The following is a 20,207-nucleotide window of genomic DNA, read 5'->3' on the forward strand; positions in this document are numbered from 1 at the left end:
CATCCCCCATATAATAATTCATCCCCCATATAGTAATTCATCCCCCATATAGTAATTCACCCCCCCTATAGTAATTCATTCCCCATATTAATTCATCCCCCATATTAAGTCCCCAAGTCCCCCCTGTGTCAATTCACTTACCTTTGCTCCGCGCGTTCTTCTCGCTGTATTCCCGCGCCGTTCCGGTCTTCAGGGCGGACTGTGAGAGGAGCCTAGCTCCTCTCACGTTCGTCACGCTGCCCCGCCTACACACATCCTGACAGCCAATCACTGGCTATCAGGATGTGAGTGGCAGCGAGACTGGCCAATCATTGCATTTGAGTCCCTGCCGCCCGAGAGGAGGGAGGGGAGCGGGCGCCCGGCACACAAGAGCCGTGGCTTGCCGACCACTGGGCTAAGCGATGTTGCGTGACCACCTGCAGCCAATGATGGACAAGCGGGGCATGTCATCACAAATCATATGAGTCGGGTGTGGGTCACCTCCGCCGAACCCCCGAGACTGACTCACCGAACCCCTGGGGTTCGATCGAACCCAGGTTAAGAACCACTGCTCTATATTGTGTGAAAAACATGGTTTGATCCTGACTTCTCTGATCGTCCGTGTCCCCCGTTTTTCTCCTGATAGGGCATTACATGCGGAGTCACTCTGCAAATGCTCAGTTTAGTGTGTATTGCTAGAAAGTTTTTTTTTACTTAAGAAGGTGCATGTGATCAGCACAGGGCCAATCAACACTGGTCAGACAGAGGTCAGGGGTCCTGCATCTTCCTGGAGCAGAATGAAAACTCCTCCTACAATATGTGCTTAGCTGGACACTAATAGAAGTCATAAGACTACTCTAACTGCTGTTGAGAAATGGTATTTAGCAGTTTATATTTACTAAAATAATTGAACTTCCATGTCCTGTGTACTGTGGGAGACCAAATATAGTAAATGAAGGGTCCTGGGTTTAGTAACACTTTAACTACATGACTTCTGAATTGAATGAAAACCTCACCAGACAAATGCAATTAAAAATATGCCTTCAGGGGCTTGTTCACATCAGTGCAGTAAAATGTATGTTGCTGCAACATCCGCCAGTACAGCATGCATGATTCACATTCATAATCCATAATCCTCCAATGTGAGAATGTTCAACTTGCCCTAAATTTTTATACATATAGGTGTATTACAGCTCTATAATTTTGAATGGGCTGGCTAATCCTAAATGCCTCAGCACACAAAAAATGCATGCATGGTGGCGTGAACAAGCCAAAACACGGGGTTATGTAGACTTAAAGATATTACTAATGCTACTACATTATGGTGAGTATAGCATAAATGAATTTAGCACTACATAAATATTGTCAAAATATATACATAAATAAGTCGAATCACACACTTAAATGCTATAGTTATTTTTATAGAAGAGTTATAATAACATGCCGCGTATTACAAGTGCATTTATATGTAAATATCCTGTTCAACAATGCATACATTATATATTCATAAATAATATTGAAGCAAGAATGCAATATTTTAATTGTATAGATGAGTTTGTCAAAATGATGAAACAGAATAAGATAATATTTTGTTATTTTTATGGTTTTTAAATGTTAATAGCTCACTTGATATTTACTGTGCAATGACACACAGTATAGCCAAAAAAATTGTTTAATTATTTATCCACAATGTGTTTTCAGATGACTGTGACATTTTTAATCTTTCCACCAAACTTTAATGAATAATATAAGAATATTTCACAAGCAAAAACATACGCTTTTCACTGAATGCATTATAGTGTAAAATTCCCAAGGAAATTGTAACCAACACAACATTTTAGATTAATAGAAGATACTGTATGCTTAGGTAAATACCGTGTAAGTGCAAAATCTGGTACAGCTCCATAACCACTTGCCCTCCAGAAGATTTACCCCCCTTTCTGACCAGGCCATTTTTTGCTATTCAGAGCTGTGCTATTTCAACTGGTAACAAAATCTATGTCCTTTTTTCACACAAATAGAGCTTTATTTTGATGGTATTTTATCACCACTGGGTATTTGATTTTTTGTGATATAAACAAAAAAAAAATATGAAAAAAAAATGATATTTTCTATTTTCTGTCATGAAAAATATCCAATAAACTCAAAGTCAGTCATAAATTTAGGCCAAAATGTATTCTGTTATATGTCTTTGGTAAAAAGCGTCTACAAACTATGGTATATATACAGTATTGGAATTTACACAGCTTTTACTTTCTGACTGCTGTTGACTAGGTTACGTGTATTTGTGAATACACCCCAATCCTTGTAGGAGTATTTACATATATCCAGCTAGATCTGAGAGTTCCATCTGCAATATACATTTATTGATAGAGGTACATAATATATACAAATTACACGCTAAGCATTATTTACAACACAATGTACAGTTTAAGTCTTTTGACTTATACAATATTTACAATTTACCCACAAAACCGTGTTTAAAATACAATGTACAATACAGGTATGAAGTTAGTTACCTCTCAACTTCATGTCTGCTCATGCTGCCTGCTGGGCGTCCCAGCACAAAGAGACCTCCAACTGGGTGACCAGGCCTTATATCCCCCCTCCTGTCTGTACTGTGGCTAATATAATGCTCACTAATTGGACACTGTACCTAGCCAATGTATATTGGGCGCAGCCTGATTGGAAGTTCACAGAAGGCTGCTGTTTACCACTCATGTGAGATATGCTAAGGGGACAACAAAAGGCCAGAACTTGTATAGTGGAAAACTCTATATATATTTACACCAGTATGGAAGCTAGAAAGTTTTGATGCTGCAAAACACTCAATAGTTTAAATACTGTATATTTCCCTATAACTAAAATATACTTGTAATTATAACATTATTTACATCTATTAATGGAGATTTCACATAATTTCATTATCTAACACTGCCTATCACATTTCTTGAGGTGCTAAAATTCCAGGGCAGTACAAAAAAAACCCCAAATTACCCCTTTTTGGAAAGTAGACACGTCAAAGAATTTTCTGCGAGGCATGTTGAGTCCATGGAAGATTGTATTTTTTGCCACAAATTTTTGGAAAATGGCAATTTTTTTTTAACACAAAGTTGTCACTTAAATGATATATTGCTCATGTATGCCAGGGCTATATGTAGAATAACACCCCAAAAAACATTCTGCTACTTCTCCAGAGTATGCGAATACCACATGTGAGAGACTTTTTGGCAGCCTAGCAACATACAAACCCCCAAAATCCAATGACCACCTTTAGGCTCTCAAAGGGCATATTTCCTCATATCACTTACTTACTACCTTACCATAGTAACATTGTACTACTCTGTGGGGATTTTTTTTTTACACTTTGCTTTGAGGGAGCAATAAAGATTATTGCTCCTGCAATGCAAAGCTTGCTTTGAACTGTCATGAATGGGTTAAGTTCACGACAGTCCAAAAAAATAGTAATATGTGATTGGCTAGAGCTGGTCACATAGTACAGGGTACTGTGATTGGCCCCATGTACCATGTGAGAGCTGTGTGCCAATCACAGCTCACCAAGAAGAGAAACAGAAGTGTAATGAATCAGATTGATTCATAACAACTTTGTTAACATTGTGATCATGTGATTGCATAGCAAAGGTCCTGTTTTGTGGCAGACACAGCAATCATGGGTGGAGAGCGCTGTATTAGTACAACCAGAGTGACGTACCCGGCGGGAAGCAGATAAGCCATCCAGCTTCCAGGTTTTTTTGCGTCAAAGATGAATTGAACAAGCTGAAGTTAGAAGCCAGTTGACTACTATGCACAGCTGCATCAGATTTTCTATTTTCCAGTTTTTGTAAATCAGCCCCATAGTGTATTAGTTTCACTGAATGTGAGACTAATAATGTAGTCTCAAATTTAAAATTGAATAGCAAAAGCATATGCAGGTGTAGCCCTGTTTTGGGGGGGTTATGTGAAATGGCCCACACCAAACAAGCTATGGCGCTAACCTGTATATGAGTAGGCAATCCTGAGCCTTCGCTATATGGAAGAGGGGGTTGTGATAATACAAATGGCAGTGCCTCCACCTAGAATAGGGATCCTGCAATTGAGTAGACTCACCCCTTTCTAGGAATGTAACAGGTAGACAACTTAAAGTAACTATACATAGCAATATTAATGCACCCAGATTATATTTCTAACATGAAAACATGTCACCACACCTGTATGAGATTAATGCAAAATTTATATAAAGCAGCCATATAAAACAGGATGCATAAGAATAACATTCAGGAATTACAATTTACCATAAATTGGGAGGTTGCAATTATACCCGGGTATATGTGCATGTGGTATACAGAATACCTCCAACCATGGGTTATAGCACAGTCCGGTTGCAGGGACCCCTGGAGAGGTGAGAGTCAATAAGATGCACGCTTCCACTTCAGATGCTGCGATGGCGTCCAAGTAACACGTTCAATGCGGATGATTGCACTGCTTGTCTGACGATCAGCGATGCATCACCTAAAAGGATAAAATGCCCTATCTCTCCTTACTCTTAGTCCCTATCCCTAAACTGGGCTGTCACTGCAACCGGGCCTCTATCTGTCTAAGTGGCCATTGGATGCCTAACCTACCTCTAGCCTAATCTATCCAACGCTCCCTATGCTAATCCTAGATAAAAGGAGATCCAGACCAATAAGGGTGCTATGGCTTTAAGCAAAGAGGCTGCAAAGATACACTGCAGTTAACAGAAAGTTCACCTGACAGTCTTATGCAGGTGAAAACACTGATCTATCTATATATATATATAGACAACTATAAGGATTCTGCAGTGTGTAAATAGAATAATGATAATGAACCACAAATCTCTCTCTTACAGAGATATTAGGGTTCCAATACAGAAGTTGAAATATAACAGAGGCAGACCTAATCTGCTTCAGTAACAACTAGATAGATAGCAGCCTTGTTAATCTGGATCATTACTCACAGAATCACCATACAGTTCTCCCCAGATACACAGCACATGGCAGGCTGGCACCCTCTGCCTGATACTTCCTGGAAAACAAACTATATAACATCCTGGGGTTTCTTGACCTCCTTGTAGGGGCAGGAAGCACACCTAGGGACTTGTCTGTAATGGGACCTCTATGGTAGTGGCTGTATATGAATGTAAACAAACCACAACTAGTGTATAAAATAACAGTTCCCTACACAGGAATAAAATTTGTTCTAACAGACCACCCCCACGTACACGCGCACACGCACGCGCGCACAGCACACGCATACACACACCTTGATATTTTTCACATGCAAAAGGGTTAACACTCAAACCAATACTTGATGCAACAACTTCTTACTGCAACTATAAATTTTGGAGATACATCTCACATGGGTGAATGGATTTAATTTAGACCTATCTTTTCACTATGTTTTTCCTAAATAAGCTAATTTACCACTCAGAACTTTGGAAATGTATGCATTTCAACATTCTGTAAAGTTTATGAGCTTGTGTGTTGTGTTTATCGCCAAATATAATTTTCCTTTTATACTTGTCTGTACTCCAGCTAGATATAAAGTGGCAAATTAATGAAGCTCTGTATTCATTGATACATCAGTAAAATTATTTTTTAAATATTAGTGGTTTAGGTACCTGGATTTGACAAAGTATCAACCTCCTGCAATCCCTTATATAGCAGACACTGGAAGAGAAAGCACAAGAAGCACAAGGATCCATTTAGTTGTTCTGCAGTGCTTATGTGCTGACATGGATTTTAATAAGGAGAGGTGATAGCAAAATGGCAGACACATGAACTTGTCAGCCTGCTACTTCTCCTTTCACTGTTCAATCACCAGCTAAGGGAGGGACAAGACCTATAAGTGTTATTTCACTGCAGCAAAATCAGGTTTGCTACCCTTCCAGACTGGGCTGTTTGGTGCAGCAGAGCTGTGTAAATGTTAGTACTTGTTAGGCAGAATTACAAATCTTTTGACAGGTAAGGCCCTGGTGCATGGGTTTCCAACGTTTAGGTGGTTACATTTAGGGCAGTGTGTGCCCAAAGAATAATGCCCTGAACACAAGAAGCTGGGGCTGGACAGTGCACCTGTACTTTCTACCTTCATCTAAACACTGAAACCTCATGCACTGGGGCTAAACACCCAGACTGCATGAGGTCTAAATCAACCCCCCCCAGGGGCGGACTGACCATTTGGAAACTCGGGCACTGCCCGAGGGCCCGGGGTCAGTAGGGGGCCCCATGAGATGCCTCTGGTGCCTTTTACATAGGCTTTTTTGAGTTTGGGCAAGGACACAGGGGCCCCATGATCCCCTATTGCCCGGGGGCCCCATGAGTTGTCAGTCCGCCCCTGACCCCCACATATGTATTTGACCTGTTTGTTTCGCTTTTTCAGTTTTATTTGATGTAAAATGTACAGCTTTTGTATTAAATAGTAAAAAATATTTTAAGCTTCATCCTAAAATGGTAACTTTATATAAATTAGCTTACAATGGGGATCCAAAGAGATTTAGTGTGCAACTTCTAGGTGAGTGGAATTTACTTAAAAATTATATAATTTTTTTTCTTAACTCTTCTCTTCACCTTGTTTTGCATGCTCATAGAGCTTCCTAAAAACTGTTAGCTTGTTAAATTTTTATTTTAGGTGTTAGCATGAACTGAATCTAAATACAAAGTACAGTATGTTGTAGTATTGTTTAAAATCTCTGGACTTTTGAATTGTGAAAATCCTCTCCAACTATCTAATTTAACATGACCTACTAATTTGTGAGAGATAATGGTTGTAAAAACTATTGTTCTTTGGGTTTTGCCTTCTAAACCTGCCCTATCCTATCTAAAATGGTATAAGATGCAGGAAACAAACTTGAGCATGTATTACTAGTACTGAAAAAGCAGCTATTTTTGCTGAAGGTCAGCTGTCCTGTCCTAGACTGAACTTATACAAAATTGCTAAAATCTTTTCCAGACTAGAAGAGGAGAAGAAGAACTTATATGGACTTCAAGAAGAGTTAAATAATTTCCGAGTGTGGTTAGAAGATGCAGAGGAAATTGCTAGTACACCAGCAGAACAAGGAAATGAGCCTCAGTTAAATGAATTACTTGAAAAAGTCAAGGTATAGTTTTTTTTGTTTGTATGTACTTTTGTTGACTGTAAGAGCCCTGATCTTGAATTACACTCACACAGTCCCAACGTTTGTTTTTCCAATGCAGGGCACAACAGCAGCTTTAGGCTAGGGAGTACCAGTTTACGAGACATGAATGGTACAGTGCTCTTATGTCTGGAAGTGCTTTTTTGATTTTCAGGACTTTCAGCTCTGAACAAAGCAGTGAAGGAGAAAAAGAAAAGGGGGGAGGGTGCATTGCACTGAATTATTATTATTATATAGTATTTATATAGCGCCAACAGTTTGCTCAGCGCTGGTATCAACACATGTTTGCTTTAAACTTAAACTCTTACCCATTCAGAAAAGACAGCTTGTGATGATGTTTAGAATCAAGGATGAATACTTAGCTTGTTGTGGATTAGATCTATGGGCATTAGTGACTTTGTTAGATTTTCAGCCATTTGCTGACAAAAGATTGTGGGAGAAAGTGTTAACAACAAATAGGATAACCAACAAGTTGCTTATTATTGGAGCTAAGGTCCAATTGAACCTTTCATTTAAATGAGCAAAATACTTTCCAGGTGTATCAAAACAAAAGGTGTTCAATGTTTTAAAGTTTGCTTTCTATCTAAAGCAGCCACACCTCAAGAAGAAAAGTCTATGTCTTGCCACAAGCAGCAGAGAGTGAGAATTGCTCTTTGTGGGGAAACATAAACCTCATTGCAGAGGTTTCTACAAACCCCATACTAAGTAAGATCCTTAACTCTAAAATCAACAAATCTCATGCTCCCATTGATTTGAGACTTCTATTATTGACTGTTGAACCTCAGGACAGAGATCACTGCTTTCTGACTGAAAGCACAAATCTCACCCTGTAGCATGTTGGTGGGAAACAGTCCCCATTCACACCTGTGTATTTTATATGTGTTTCAGGTGTAAAAAAAATCCTGCTTGCTGCATCTTTGATGAGTTTTCATGAAAACGTGATTATATAATCTTATGGTAATGCACCTAAATTACATGTAAAATGTATTTAAAGGGGTGCATGTGTGGCAGCCAACCATGGCTGAAGCATAACACTGGAGCTCCGTTGAGCCTCTGCTTACTTTAGCTAGCATATAGCCTCTAAAACACATGCTGGGGGCCCCCACACCTGACACAGCATCTTCCAGGGGTCTACATGGGCTAAATTGGAAGGCAAAAATGTTCCTCCCCCCTCCCTGGAGCTCTGACTACCCACACTTGACTGCTACTTAACCAGGTCCAAATCCCTGGCCTTGAGTACTCCAGGCTATCCAGCAGAGCCTCTAGACCCACTCATGGCTATGAGAGCAGACAAGGACACCACTCCTTCTTCACTCCCATCTCCATCAGTGCCCTATATAACCACTGATGTGCTGGAGGAAAAACTACAAGTACTATTGCAAAATATAACTCGCAATATCTCTCGTGAAATGGGAAAATCACACAAGAGGTGAGAGAAGAAATAACGTTAATTGGAGAGGTAACTTAGAGACTGAGTTTGATGATCTAGTCTAATACGATCATGTTCTTAAGGAAGATAATGTGGCCATGAAACACACTGTCACCAAACTTCAGCTTCAGCAAGAAGATTTAGAAAACAGGGAATGCGGTCAAAACCTACACATCAGAGGTGTTCCGCGGCAGTGGCAGACTCAGACCTTCTGTCACATCTGATAGGCTTGTTCACTATCTTGGTCCATAATATACCAAAAATAGACTGTGCTCAGAAGCCCTCCTTCTTTCAACTCACAATAAATCACAGATTTAATATAATTTTCGTAATGCCATTTGCACTTGAGAGTGTTCTGACATGTTCTAATTTGCACACTCTCGGGTCACAGACCAGTTGGTTGTTGACCGTAATGTGTTTTATGAACTTACAGTGAACTATCCCCTTGTGATAAAAAAAACATGCAAGCATGAGCATATGAGGGCTTGAACTCTGTCCACATTTGCATCTGTCCTTTGCGCTTTTGGCTGCTGACTTCTTGTGTCATTATAGGCATCTTCCTACCTACCCCCTCTTAAGCCACCTATATCATTCAAAAACACTTGATTTCTTCATGGAATGTTCACCATAAGCCTGTTGTCACAGAGCTAAAGTTTCACTTGCACTTTTGCAAATTTTCATACAAAATTTGATGATAATCCACTATTCCAGATTCCTGTCACTCATTTCCCACGAACAATGCACACATGTTATTTTTTTCTACTACTCCATAAAGGCTGAATCAACTGGTCTGTGACCCAGGTGATTGCAAGTTAGAACATGTCAGAACACGCTTGAGTGTGAATGGCTGCGTCGCTCACTAGTACATTGCTACACCACGGGCATTTCCAGAATTAAATTGCTGCACCTTGTACAGCTAACCAAGCTATCTTCCTCTGACTTGAAACTTTTAAATGCTGACATAACTATAAAAAAAACTTACAGAGGTTGTTAAAAAATTACCTTTTATAAGTCTCCTGGCCCTGACTTCTGTATTCTTACTATAAGAGGTTTTTTTAATCAATCATAGCCCCTCATTTGTTAGACTATTTCAATATCTACTCAATGTGGGAGATATCCCACATTCAGATTTTATGCACTCCTATATTATGCTTTTTCTATAGCCAGGAAATGCCTTTCCTCTCCTGCTAGCTATAGGTCATTTGCCTTGATTAACTCAGATTATAGGATCTTTAGGCCAAGGTCCTGGCTAATTGGCTGTCTTGATTACACCCTTGTCTCATCAATAGAGACAAAGTTGATTTTGTATCCACTAGAGAGGTGGAGGATAACACTAGAGAGGCAATAGATTTAGTTGAAATATTAGAAAAAAAAACAAGACTCCAGCTCTATTGTTAAGCTTAGACACCCAAAAGACTTGGTTGGCCATATATGTTTTCAACCTTATCATGTTTTGGCTTTAACCGTTTCAATTTTACCCCTTCCTGCCCAGGCCATTTTTCAGGTTTCAGCGCTCTCACACTTTGAATGACTTGACTTGAATTTGAATGACAATACAACATTGTACCCAAACTAAAATTTTATCATTTTCTTCACACAATTAGAGCTTTCTTTTGGTGGTATTTAATCACCGCTGAGGTTTTTATTTTTTGCTAAATTAACAAAAAAAGACCAAAAATTTTGAAAAAAAACACGTTTTTCTTTGTTTCTGTTATAAAAGTTTACAAATAAATAATTGTTCTTCATAAATTTAGGCCGAGATGTATTCTGCTACATGTCTTTGCTGAAAAAAACCCAAATTAGGATGTATTATTTAGTCTGTAGGAAAGTTATAGCATTTACAAACTATGGTATAGATCTGAAAATTGATTAATCCTGAAGTACTGACTGCCAATCTAATTTCTTGAGGTCTAAGAATGTCAGAACAGTACAGATATCCCCCAAATGACCAGTAGACAGTCTGACGTACTTCATAAGAGGAATGGCGAGTTTTTTGAAGTTGTATTTTTTTTGTCATAATTTTTCGGAAAATTAAAAAATTAAAAAAATTATTTTCACTATTTTTTTTTTTACATACTGTCACCAGTGCAGTACAGCATCATCATATAACTGGCATGGCGGTGAACAGGGACACTGATTGGTGACAGTATGAAAAAAAAAAATATATATATTTTTTTTTAATTATTTTTAATTTTTTATTACATTTTTTTTATTTTTTTTAAGATTTTTTTTCATATTTTACTATGACCAAAGTAGTACAATGTTACCATAGTAACATTGTACTACTTTGGGGAAGTGATCAGTATTTTTTTTTTTTTTTACACAATTTGCTTATAGCAAAGAATTACTTTGCTATAAGCAAGCATTTACCTGAATGAAATCGATGCATTACCGCAAACTGCGCATGTGCGGGTGCACGCCAAATGGCGTGCACCCGGAATGCCGATGCACTTTTGAAGCCGCCAAACGGCCATTGGCCGGGCGGCTAATGGTTAAAGACCCTTTCTTAAATGCCATAAAGGCCCTATATTTCCTCTGCTTTGCCCCCTTTGTTCTTCATGATGAATAGGTACTAGGCAAGGGTGCCCACTATCTCCCTTAGTAAGTATAAGAGGGGACTGGGTGGGGATTCCTGGACACAAAAGGTCTTTTAACTGATTGCAGAGAACGCATTAAGGTAAAAAAAAACCTTTGAATTGTAGAAACACGTTAAAGTCCAATTACCCATATCGCTTTTAAATATTTGAGCATTTATATTACAGCTTCATACTCAACCTTATATAATGCCAATTAACCTTCTCTATTTAAACATAGATAAACATGCTTAGAATGTCAATTTTGCCTCTTTGAGATTTTCCCAGTTCCGATCCTTCTCTCTCAACTATGTGCCCTCTAGCTATATTTTGTTAAATTTATTTGGCACAATAAATCTTATCACATAGCATGTTTCACTCTTCTATCTTTGAGATCTAGGGGTTGGCTGGAAGCAGTGGACTTGATAAAATACTACTATGCCTCACTCTTACGTTCCATCATCTCCTTATATGTTTAATATCCTTCTAATCAATGGACAGAAATAGAATATGGGCTCATTTACCCTATACATCCATTCTTGCTGATTTGGTCATATTCATTCAGTTCATGTATTAAACTGAAGCATTCATGCTTTTCTCCCATGCTCTTCATGCTATCCATTTGGATAAAAAAATGCTCTGTAAAGTATTCTCTCTCTCTTCACCATGTCCCTCTTTGACTAATGTTTTGCATAACCTACTGATCCCAGACAGTCTATCATATGGAGGAATGATGCCCTTGGCTAAACTAGCAACCTTTCAGTTATGCCATCAGATTAATCCATGTAAATGCAAACATTGTCTGTTTGAAGATATACAAACCACACATCATATACCCAAACAACTTTTCTGTTCATATCTTCAAATCAGACATTTTTTTTGTCACTTTGTGCCCATCCCTAACTCTGGAACAATCTCTTAAATTTAAATACGTATGCATCTAAAGACTTCATCAATTACATTTAATATCTTACATTTGCAAACTTGTTTGTAAGGAATCGTCAGTTTGGGAGGACTATCATTTGTAAATAAATAAGTGGACCCAAGCCCTTCAATGCCCCATCTCTGTAAAGTCTTGGAAAAGGATATTGCACCAATATTCAAAATTCTCTTGTGTGGGGTATGGATAGAATGCCTATAAGATTATGATGTTTTGGTATAAAACACCTGAGATGTTACATGCCTTGAAACCTGGGTTATCCGAATCCTGTAGTCAGGGAAAAGGTTCTCTTTATCATATATTCTGACAGCACCCCAATGTTCAACCCTTTTGGCCTCATGTGATGTCTATTCGTTTCACAATTTTAGATGTGTCATTACCTTTAGACCTATTCATTTTCTCCAGGGATTACCATTCCATGTTATTTCCAAACACTCAAAAAAAAAAGAAATAGTGAATCATATTCTAACTGTAGCTAGGAGAACCATTTATCTACTTTGGATGTTCATAACAACCCCACCCCACCCCACTCCCAGCTATTGGATGTTATTATACATGGACATAGAATGGAACATCTCACCGCAAAACCTGCTGACACACTAGAACAGTTTAACAAAATTTGGGATGCATGAGACCAACTGGTATATGTTTTCCCATCTCCTCCCATGATATCTTAAATGCTACTCTAGACCTTAACTCCATGTACCCTGCCATCATGTTCATTCCTGGAGTGTAGTAACCTGTTTTGCTCTTTTCATTAACTCTTCCTTTATATAATTTGAGTGCCATGGGGCTAGGACTGTGTCTATCCCAGCTCATTCCCCTAGTATCTATTTGAATTTGTTTTGTTTCTGTATATCATTGGTATCCATCTGCCTTACCATATTAGGTTCTATGAGTCTCCTCTTATGTACAGATATCTTTAATCTCTATATCAGTCTCTGTGAAATGTGTACTATTTTTTCTGTACTATTATATTTTTTTCTCAAAAATTCAATAAAATACAATTATAAAAAAAGTGCCTAAAATGCAATGCACCTAAAAGGCAAAACAAAAATTCAAACCAGCCCTAGGACTTTGCACACCTTTTGTTTTGATGCACCTGAAATGTATTATCTAATTTAATTTGAAAGATCATTTGGGCTTTATGAAAGGTCACATAACTGGTATCAGTTGCAAAGGTCTACTTCTATCCTTGGCATCCACAGGATAACCTTTTATGTTTGCTCTGTATGGAATCCACCTGTGCTCAGGTAGGCAAACATTGGGTTTTGTCTTGTCATTTGTCAAAATTGCTGTCCCTCCTGTGAATAAAGTTTGCTTTTGTTTTCTTGATTTTGTTTTCTTTTATTCTAACAGTTTAAAGTGGGCGAACTTCAGCCACGCAAAGAAGTGTTGAAACAACTGAATGAATCTGGCGGAACAGCTATAGAAAGTGCCACAATAGCTCCTGAAGAAAAGAGAAAAATTGAAAGTGGCCTCAAGGAGGCTAATCAGCGCTGGATAAAGGTCAGTAGATCAATTTTTCACCACAAGTAGAGCTTTATATATCATGGAACATTTTTTTGTGAAAGCTTTGCAAAAGCAGCTGTGCTGTGCTGTTTGCATAATTATATTGATGAGATTTTCTTTAACTAACATGATAGTAAGTTTATAAGCTAGTATATCCTAAAAAGATAGATTAGTTATAGGTAGAGACTGATTTGAGTCAGCCCCATATTTCTTATATGTCTTTGCAACACCAGCACAGAGATGGATGTGCCACAATTCCTGATTCTGTTCCAATCTACGTGGGAGCTTTGAATGCTTGAATTCAGATATCTCACCAAATGAATAATTCCATAGATATAACACATTGTTAGCCAATTTAACTTTCTAGTATCTGCAATAGACTAAAATATCAATTTTGGATGGAATTATCCTGTAATACTAAAAAATATGTTTAATCTGAATAGGTGCCGCTAACTTTCATTGGTCATGTAATGAAAATGCACTGGGGTTGATTTATTAAACCTGAAAAGTGCAAAATTTGACTCAGCTGTGCATGGTAGCCAATCATCTTCTAACTTCAGCTTGTTCAGTTAAGCTTTGACAAAAAAAAACTGGAAGCTTTTTGGTTTCTTTGCAGAGCTACACTGTATTTTGCACTCCCGTTTTAGTAAATCAACCCCATTATGTCAATGATTTCTGGTAATTTACTGCTACAATCTAAACATTTGCACTAGCCATGTCTGTCACATAATGAAGACTGAATTCATACAATCAGGTGCTAATTATACTGCATCTGAAGTAGATAATGACCCTCAGGGACTGCAATAAGATAAGGGTTACACTGATTGTAAATGTTAAAGATTTGTTTACTTTAATGCCTTCCCTGCATTAAGGTAAAAAACCTTTAATGTGCAGCTCCCCCCTCATCACCCCCTTATACTTACCTGGGCCTAATCTCAATCCAGCCATGTACATGAGAGCAGCCACGATCTTGGCTCTCTCCCTCCTCACTGGATCAGACACAGCAGTGAGGAGGAAGTGGAGAGGGAATGAGCAGCACTCTGTGTGTCTATGGACACACATAGGCCGCTCTGAATTGAGCCTGCATGAGTGCCCTCATAGCAAGTGGATTGGAAGAAGGATCAGCCAGGAGCACCGGCAGGGGACCTCAGAAGAGGAGGATCGGGGTTGCTCTGTGCAAAACAATTGCACACAACAGGTAAGAATAAAATGTTTGCTATTTTAAATGATAAATAACTGAACCTTTACAATCATTTTAAGTCATTGATAAGCTTAGGGTCAGGTATTAGGGGATTAGGTTTAGGGATTAAAGTTAGGAAGTGTTTAAATGCTAGGTATATATTATCAATAATTGCCAGTGTTAGGTAAGGTTAAGTCATTTGAAATGTTTCTTTGGGGATTAGGAATTAGGGATTAGATTAGCTGTTAGGAGTCAATCTTCAGGGTAAATTACGGATTTATTTCATAAGAACAATAAAAATACTGTTATTTTGGTGAGTGGGGCATATATTTCATTAACACCAAAAGTTGCTCTGCCCAGAAAAAAAAGGCATCTACCGAGAATGCCAGAAAAATACTGTGATGCCTAATTGAATTCCTAGGAGATGCTAATTAAAACTGTAATACTACAGCATACGTTAACACATATATTTGACTTGTTGAGAGTTTTGTTACTGTTAAAGCAACATTCTAATTTATTTCTACCTAGTGCATTATAATGGTTTCAATCTGGACTAGTAATTCACTTATGTCAACTTCTATGGTTTATCTACTTGACTAATGATTGTCCTGTAATTACTTTGTAAACTCTAGAACAGGCCTGATCTAAGAACTTAATAAAACTAAATAATGTACTTAAGTGGTTCTGGTAAACTACCATATCTACAAATATAATTCAAAAACACACAAAACATCACCTGGATGGTTTGCACCTGAGTAATTGTCAATTCACGCTTCACTAAATGTCATGATCTAGAAATTACAGGTAAATAATATTTGTAACAAATAAAGTCTAAAGTGGTGATCCTGTTTGGAACTGTTATGTTACAAATTCTGTTCACCTGTAATGCATTTTCTTATCTGTAGGGCATTAAAAAAGGGTCACCAGTGGAAATTATAACGTCTAAATTATTGTTAATCACTTGCAATCTATTTCTGAGCTGTAGAAGGTGCCTTCCTTTTACTGTTTGGATTAGTCTATGTGTGTGTATATATATACTGTATATATTTAAATGTATACTGTGGGAACTCGCTTCAGATGGTAGAGCTTTTTTAAAGCACACAGCAACTCGCTTCTTTTTAAGGGCCTTTTTGCCCAATTTTATTTGAAAGAAAGTTCAATAACCAAAATGCTTCCCACACAGGGGTATCCACCATCACACAAATGCAACAAATTTCAGCCTTCTGGCTCTCTCAGGTATACCGCTTTATGTCTGTCTCCTACAGACTCCTTCCAAATGGTTGTTTTTGCACACAGCAAACCTCTAGCACACAGCTAGTCTAGCTTCCACCTCTCCTTGGTGAAGCCCACCTAACTCCAAGGCAGAGACCTCCTTTCTGCCAGGATGGAGCCCTCCTGACTCCTGTCTGCCGGGGTGGAGCCCAGAATCATGGCCTGGCCTCCACAAAAAGGCCTGCACACACCTGTGCAATCAGCGCGCTGGCTGCTCTCAAAACATGGACCCAGGACTGGAGATTTCATCCCTCCCAAATCTCTTAGAAATCTGCAGGCTACAGGTCCCAAAACAGGCTTTACAAACCAAAGAAGAAACTGATAAACCAGTTTTCTCTGCATTATGAGAACTGCCTGGAGCCCCTCAACCTGTATAGTCGAGAATCCTGGGTCACCACCATGATTTCCACCGTGGCAGGATACCGCACTGCCACAATACATACATTATTCTTTATCCACTTGCTCTCCGGAAGATTTAACCCCCTCCCCTTCATGACCAAGCCATTTTTTGCTATATGGTGCTGTGTTACTTTAAATTTTGTGGTCATGCAACGCTGTACATAAAATCTGTAATTTTTTCCCCACAAATAGAGCTTTCTTTTGTTGGTATTTGATCAGCATGGGGTTTTTTATTTTTTGGTTAAAAAGATTCCAATAGCCATATATTGATTGGAGTGGCGGATTTTATTCACTGCTTTGCAGGTAAAGAAAATCCAGCAGATCGCCACTGACAGGACACAGTTCTGCCTTGTTTACACAGGCAAAGCTGTGTCCTGTCACTTTCCTTGGCGATCAGTGTGTTCTAGTGGTCATCCATTGGCCTACACATGTTACTTGGCTTCTGCTTTCAATAGAAATTGAGGGGTAATGGGATTGTGAGTCCTGCTGCTACATCCCTTATTTGATACTACAAGACAACTACAATGCCTCCCCTGGGACTTTTCAGCAGCAACAGATAAATATACAAAATCAGTATCTATCACCATACCGAGTATTCAAAATCTATACATTTTTATTCTGTTTGCATATAAAATACTCCTTTAAAAAAAAAGGTTCTGGTCTTGTTTGCACGGCTTCAATATCTTCATCAATCCCCTGATGAAGACTTCTATGGTTGAAACATGTTGGGAATTATGTATTGGAGATAGATATGTGGCATTGTAATTTATATGCTACTCTATAAGAATTTGTATTGGAGTGAACCAAAGCATTGTAATGTATACGTCATTCTTAATGTTATCAATACTGTGCAAATTGTGAACTGTATGAAACAGTATGAACATGAGCTTTATAATATATTAAAGCCATGCAAATAAGACAAGAACATTCTGTTTTTAATGGAGGATTTTATATGCAAACAGAATAAAAATTTATAGATTTTTAGTACTTGGTGTGGTGATAAATACTGTTTTTGTATATTTATCTTTTGCTGCTGAAAAGTCCCAGGGGAGGCATTGTAGTTGTCCTGTAGTATCGGCTTCTGCTGTGGCTAGGCTTTAAATTTATACAACTTGGATTCCCTTGGAGTCCCTTTTGAGGTTTGCAAGTGCAAACGACATACATCATACAATCTGAATCTGCAATCAGATTTATAACAACTGTAATAAAATATCTTTATTTGTGTGCATTTGCTGGTTTATATACATATTTCAATTGGTATTTACATTTCAGAGTGGTCTCTTGTAAGAGTTACATGGAATTTTTAACCCTTAGCTCACCGAGGGTAAAAACACTGTTAATGTCTGAACACAGTTTTGCAAATTTTGCAATAATGCTCTAGTAAAACTGTACATATCATTGCAGCTAGTTAGCATATCAGAGTAGATTGTACCTTGTTTTTTCAGGACAAACGGGGCTTTCTTTTGGTGGTAATTGATAATATATATTCTCTGACTTTCTTGTTATCAAATAATTACTGGCTCAACAAAAAGTAAAAATATAATATTATTTACATTCAGCTGTATATTTCTTGCTATTACTATAACTTACCACTAAAGAACAACCCAAAATAGATTCCCCTGCTCCTGACGGATGATTGCATCGCTACCTATTGTACCTACATATTTGTATGTTTGTTGTTGTTTGTACCTGTAGTAAGGCGCAGAAACAATAGTGCACATTTTGCTTTTTTTTAATCCTACCTAAAACACACTGACGCTGATACTAATTTTAAAAATGTTTTATTTGATCTTACCAAAAATATACTGACCATGCCCTTTGACTCCAAACATTTGACCCTTACCTTGACCCTAAGGGCTCGTTCACACCATGGTGCAGAGATGTTAGTTTTTCTGCACTCATTCTGCAAGGACACAATGAAATCAGTTGTCCTCTACCTGCCTTGTTCACACCACAACACTAGTATGACATGCAGATTTTTTTTTGCAAGAATCTGCACTGTGTATAAAACTCATTGAAATGTGCATTACAACTGATGTCTCTGCAAGTGAAATCTGTGCATCAGTTTCCATCAGTTTTCATGTACTTATGGTGTGAACAAGCCCTTACACTAACCCTGGCACTGACCTAAATCACATTTTTTTTAATGTACTATTTTTTTTTACACACTTTTGTTTGTTTATATCTTTCTCTCCTATAAGGAGATACAAAGTATTTTTCTCTCCATTCAGAAGAGAAAGAAAACACAGGGGCAGGCTGCACAGTGACTGATCACTGTTATAGCCAATCAAAGGTAATCACAGTGATCAGGTGACCGGGAACAAGGAGTTCCGGGTCCCAATTGTTAGTACGAAAGCTTGGTCTCTGTGCTAGGAGTGTGATGTGTGGCATGCTCCCAGCACAAAGAAAAGTATGTATATATGAAGCCTCACAGATAAAGACCCACTTCCTTGAGGCCACATATATGAGTACAGGCGGCGTCAAGGGATTAATTGTTTAAGGGATTGGAGAGTTTCCTTATACTATAGTATTTAATAAATTATATACAGTATGTTTTACATGAGCAGTGCAGCATTTTTTCTGTGAGGAAATTGTGGTGGTTTTATAATTAGTCTTTCCTTGGCCTGCATTCAAGGCATTCATATTTACCTGACTGATTATGTTTATTTTTAAGGGCTGAGCTTTAGCTGTACTCCAGGAAAACAGCTAAATACAGAGATGAAATACGTAAAGCACTGTATGTAAAAATGGATTTGTATTTCTGCCTATCCAGTCCTAAAATGTTCACAGTCCTGCCACACAGAACAGCCGTATTGCTTTCAGCCTCCTCCAAATCTCTAAACTACTTTTTAGTTACTGCTATGATCTGATTCCCATCAGAGGGTTGCTCCATGGTTCCACTGTATGTAGGAACATAGCCACCTTGGTTAAATGGCCTAGGGACTATAGACTATGGGACTTGTAGTGTGCATAGAGCAGTGTACATGACTGCAACTAACATGCACGGCTCATTTCAAACTAACAAATGTGATAGGGAAAAGAAGAGGTTCAAGAGCTCACAGAGGACATTACAAGGAGGCAGAAAAACACAGTAAGAAAGGACTTCATGAAAAATACAGTATAGGACCATTAAGTAGTGGATGAGTATGGATTATTTTTGGAGAATAATGATGTTGTTTAGTGTCACTTTAACTCTAAAATGTAGAGAAGCTTTAAGTTTATTGCTTTGGCCATATGGTGAATTTCCCCAGCAATGCTTAAGAAGAAATGTTCTTTAAATGTATTTTTTGTACAGTAAATCGCTTTGCTCAAATGAAACTGATTAAACATGCACATTGCTGTTTCCTTGCCTTGCTTGACCTGAAAACCTTGTAAAAAATGTACAGACAATAGAGGAAGTTTTCTTTTAGCAATTTACAGTACATCATGTATCCTCTAAACTGCAGATATAGAGTGGAATGCATAAATACATAACTGTGTTATGCCAACGAATCAGACAAAAGTCATCTAGATAAAATAAGTTTAAAAATACAGGCAAATAAAAAATGTGTGATGTTGATGAAAAAACATCTTTTCATTGGGCTCACAGCTGCAGGCTGATTACCCCCGACAGCATGGCTTCCGTTACTTCATCAAAGGGGGGCGGTTTCTCACAGCTGCTGTAAACCATTTAATGGTCTCTAATTAAAATTAATCATTCTTCCTAAAATGATATTTGCCAGTACAAAAGGTATTTTCATTTTCAATGTGAAAACCACGAAGCAGTAAATTAC

The 20,207-nt window shown here is 38.1% G+C and overlaps 1 protein-coding gene across 1 annotated transcript in view; it reads left to right on the forward strand.

The window, feature by feature from the left end:
- DMD (dystrophin) overlaps positions 1 to 20,207 on the forward strand; it is a 2,676,943-nt gene that overhangs the window by 1,447,084 nt on the left and 1,209,652 nt on the right. Inside the window, exons 45-46 of the mRNA XM_089653005.1 lie at positions 6,946 to 7,093; positions 13,431 to 13,580. Coding sequence (XP_089509131.1) covers positions 6,946 to 7,093; positions 13,431 to 13,580 — 298 coding nt within the window. The remainder of the gene's footprint in view (positions 1 to 6,945; positions 7,094 to 13,430; positions 13,581 to 20,207) is intronic.

Source organism: Staurois parvus, unplaced genomic scaffold, assembly GCF_062004578.1.
Source record: "Staurois parvus isolate SC_StPar_1 unplaced genomic scaffold, SC_StPar_1.0 ptg000696l, whole genome shotgun sequence".
NCBI classification, from domain to species: Eukaryota; Metazoa; Chordata; class Amphibia; order Anura; family Ranidae; genus Staurois; species Staurois parvus.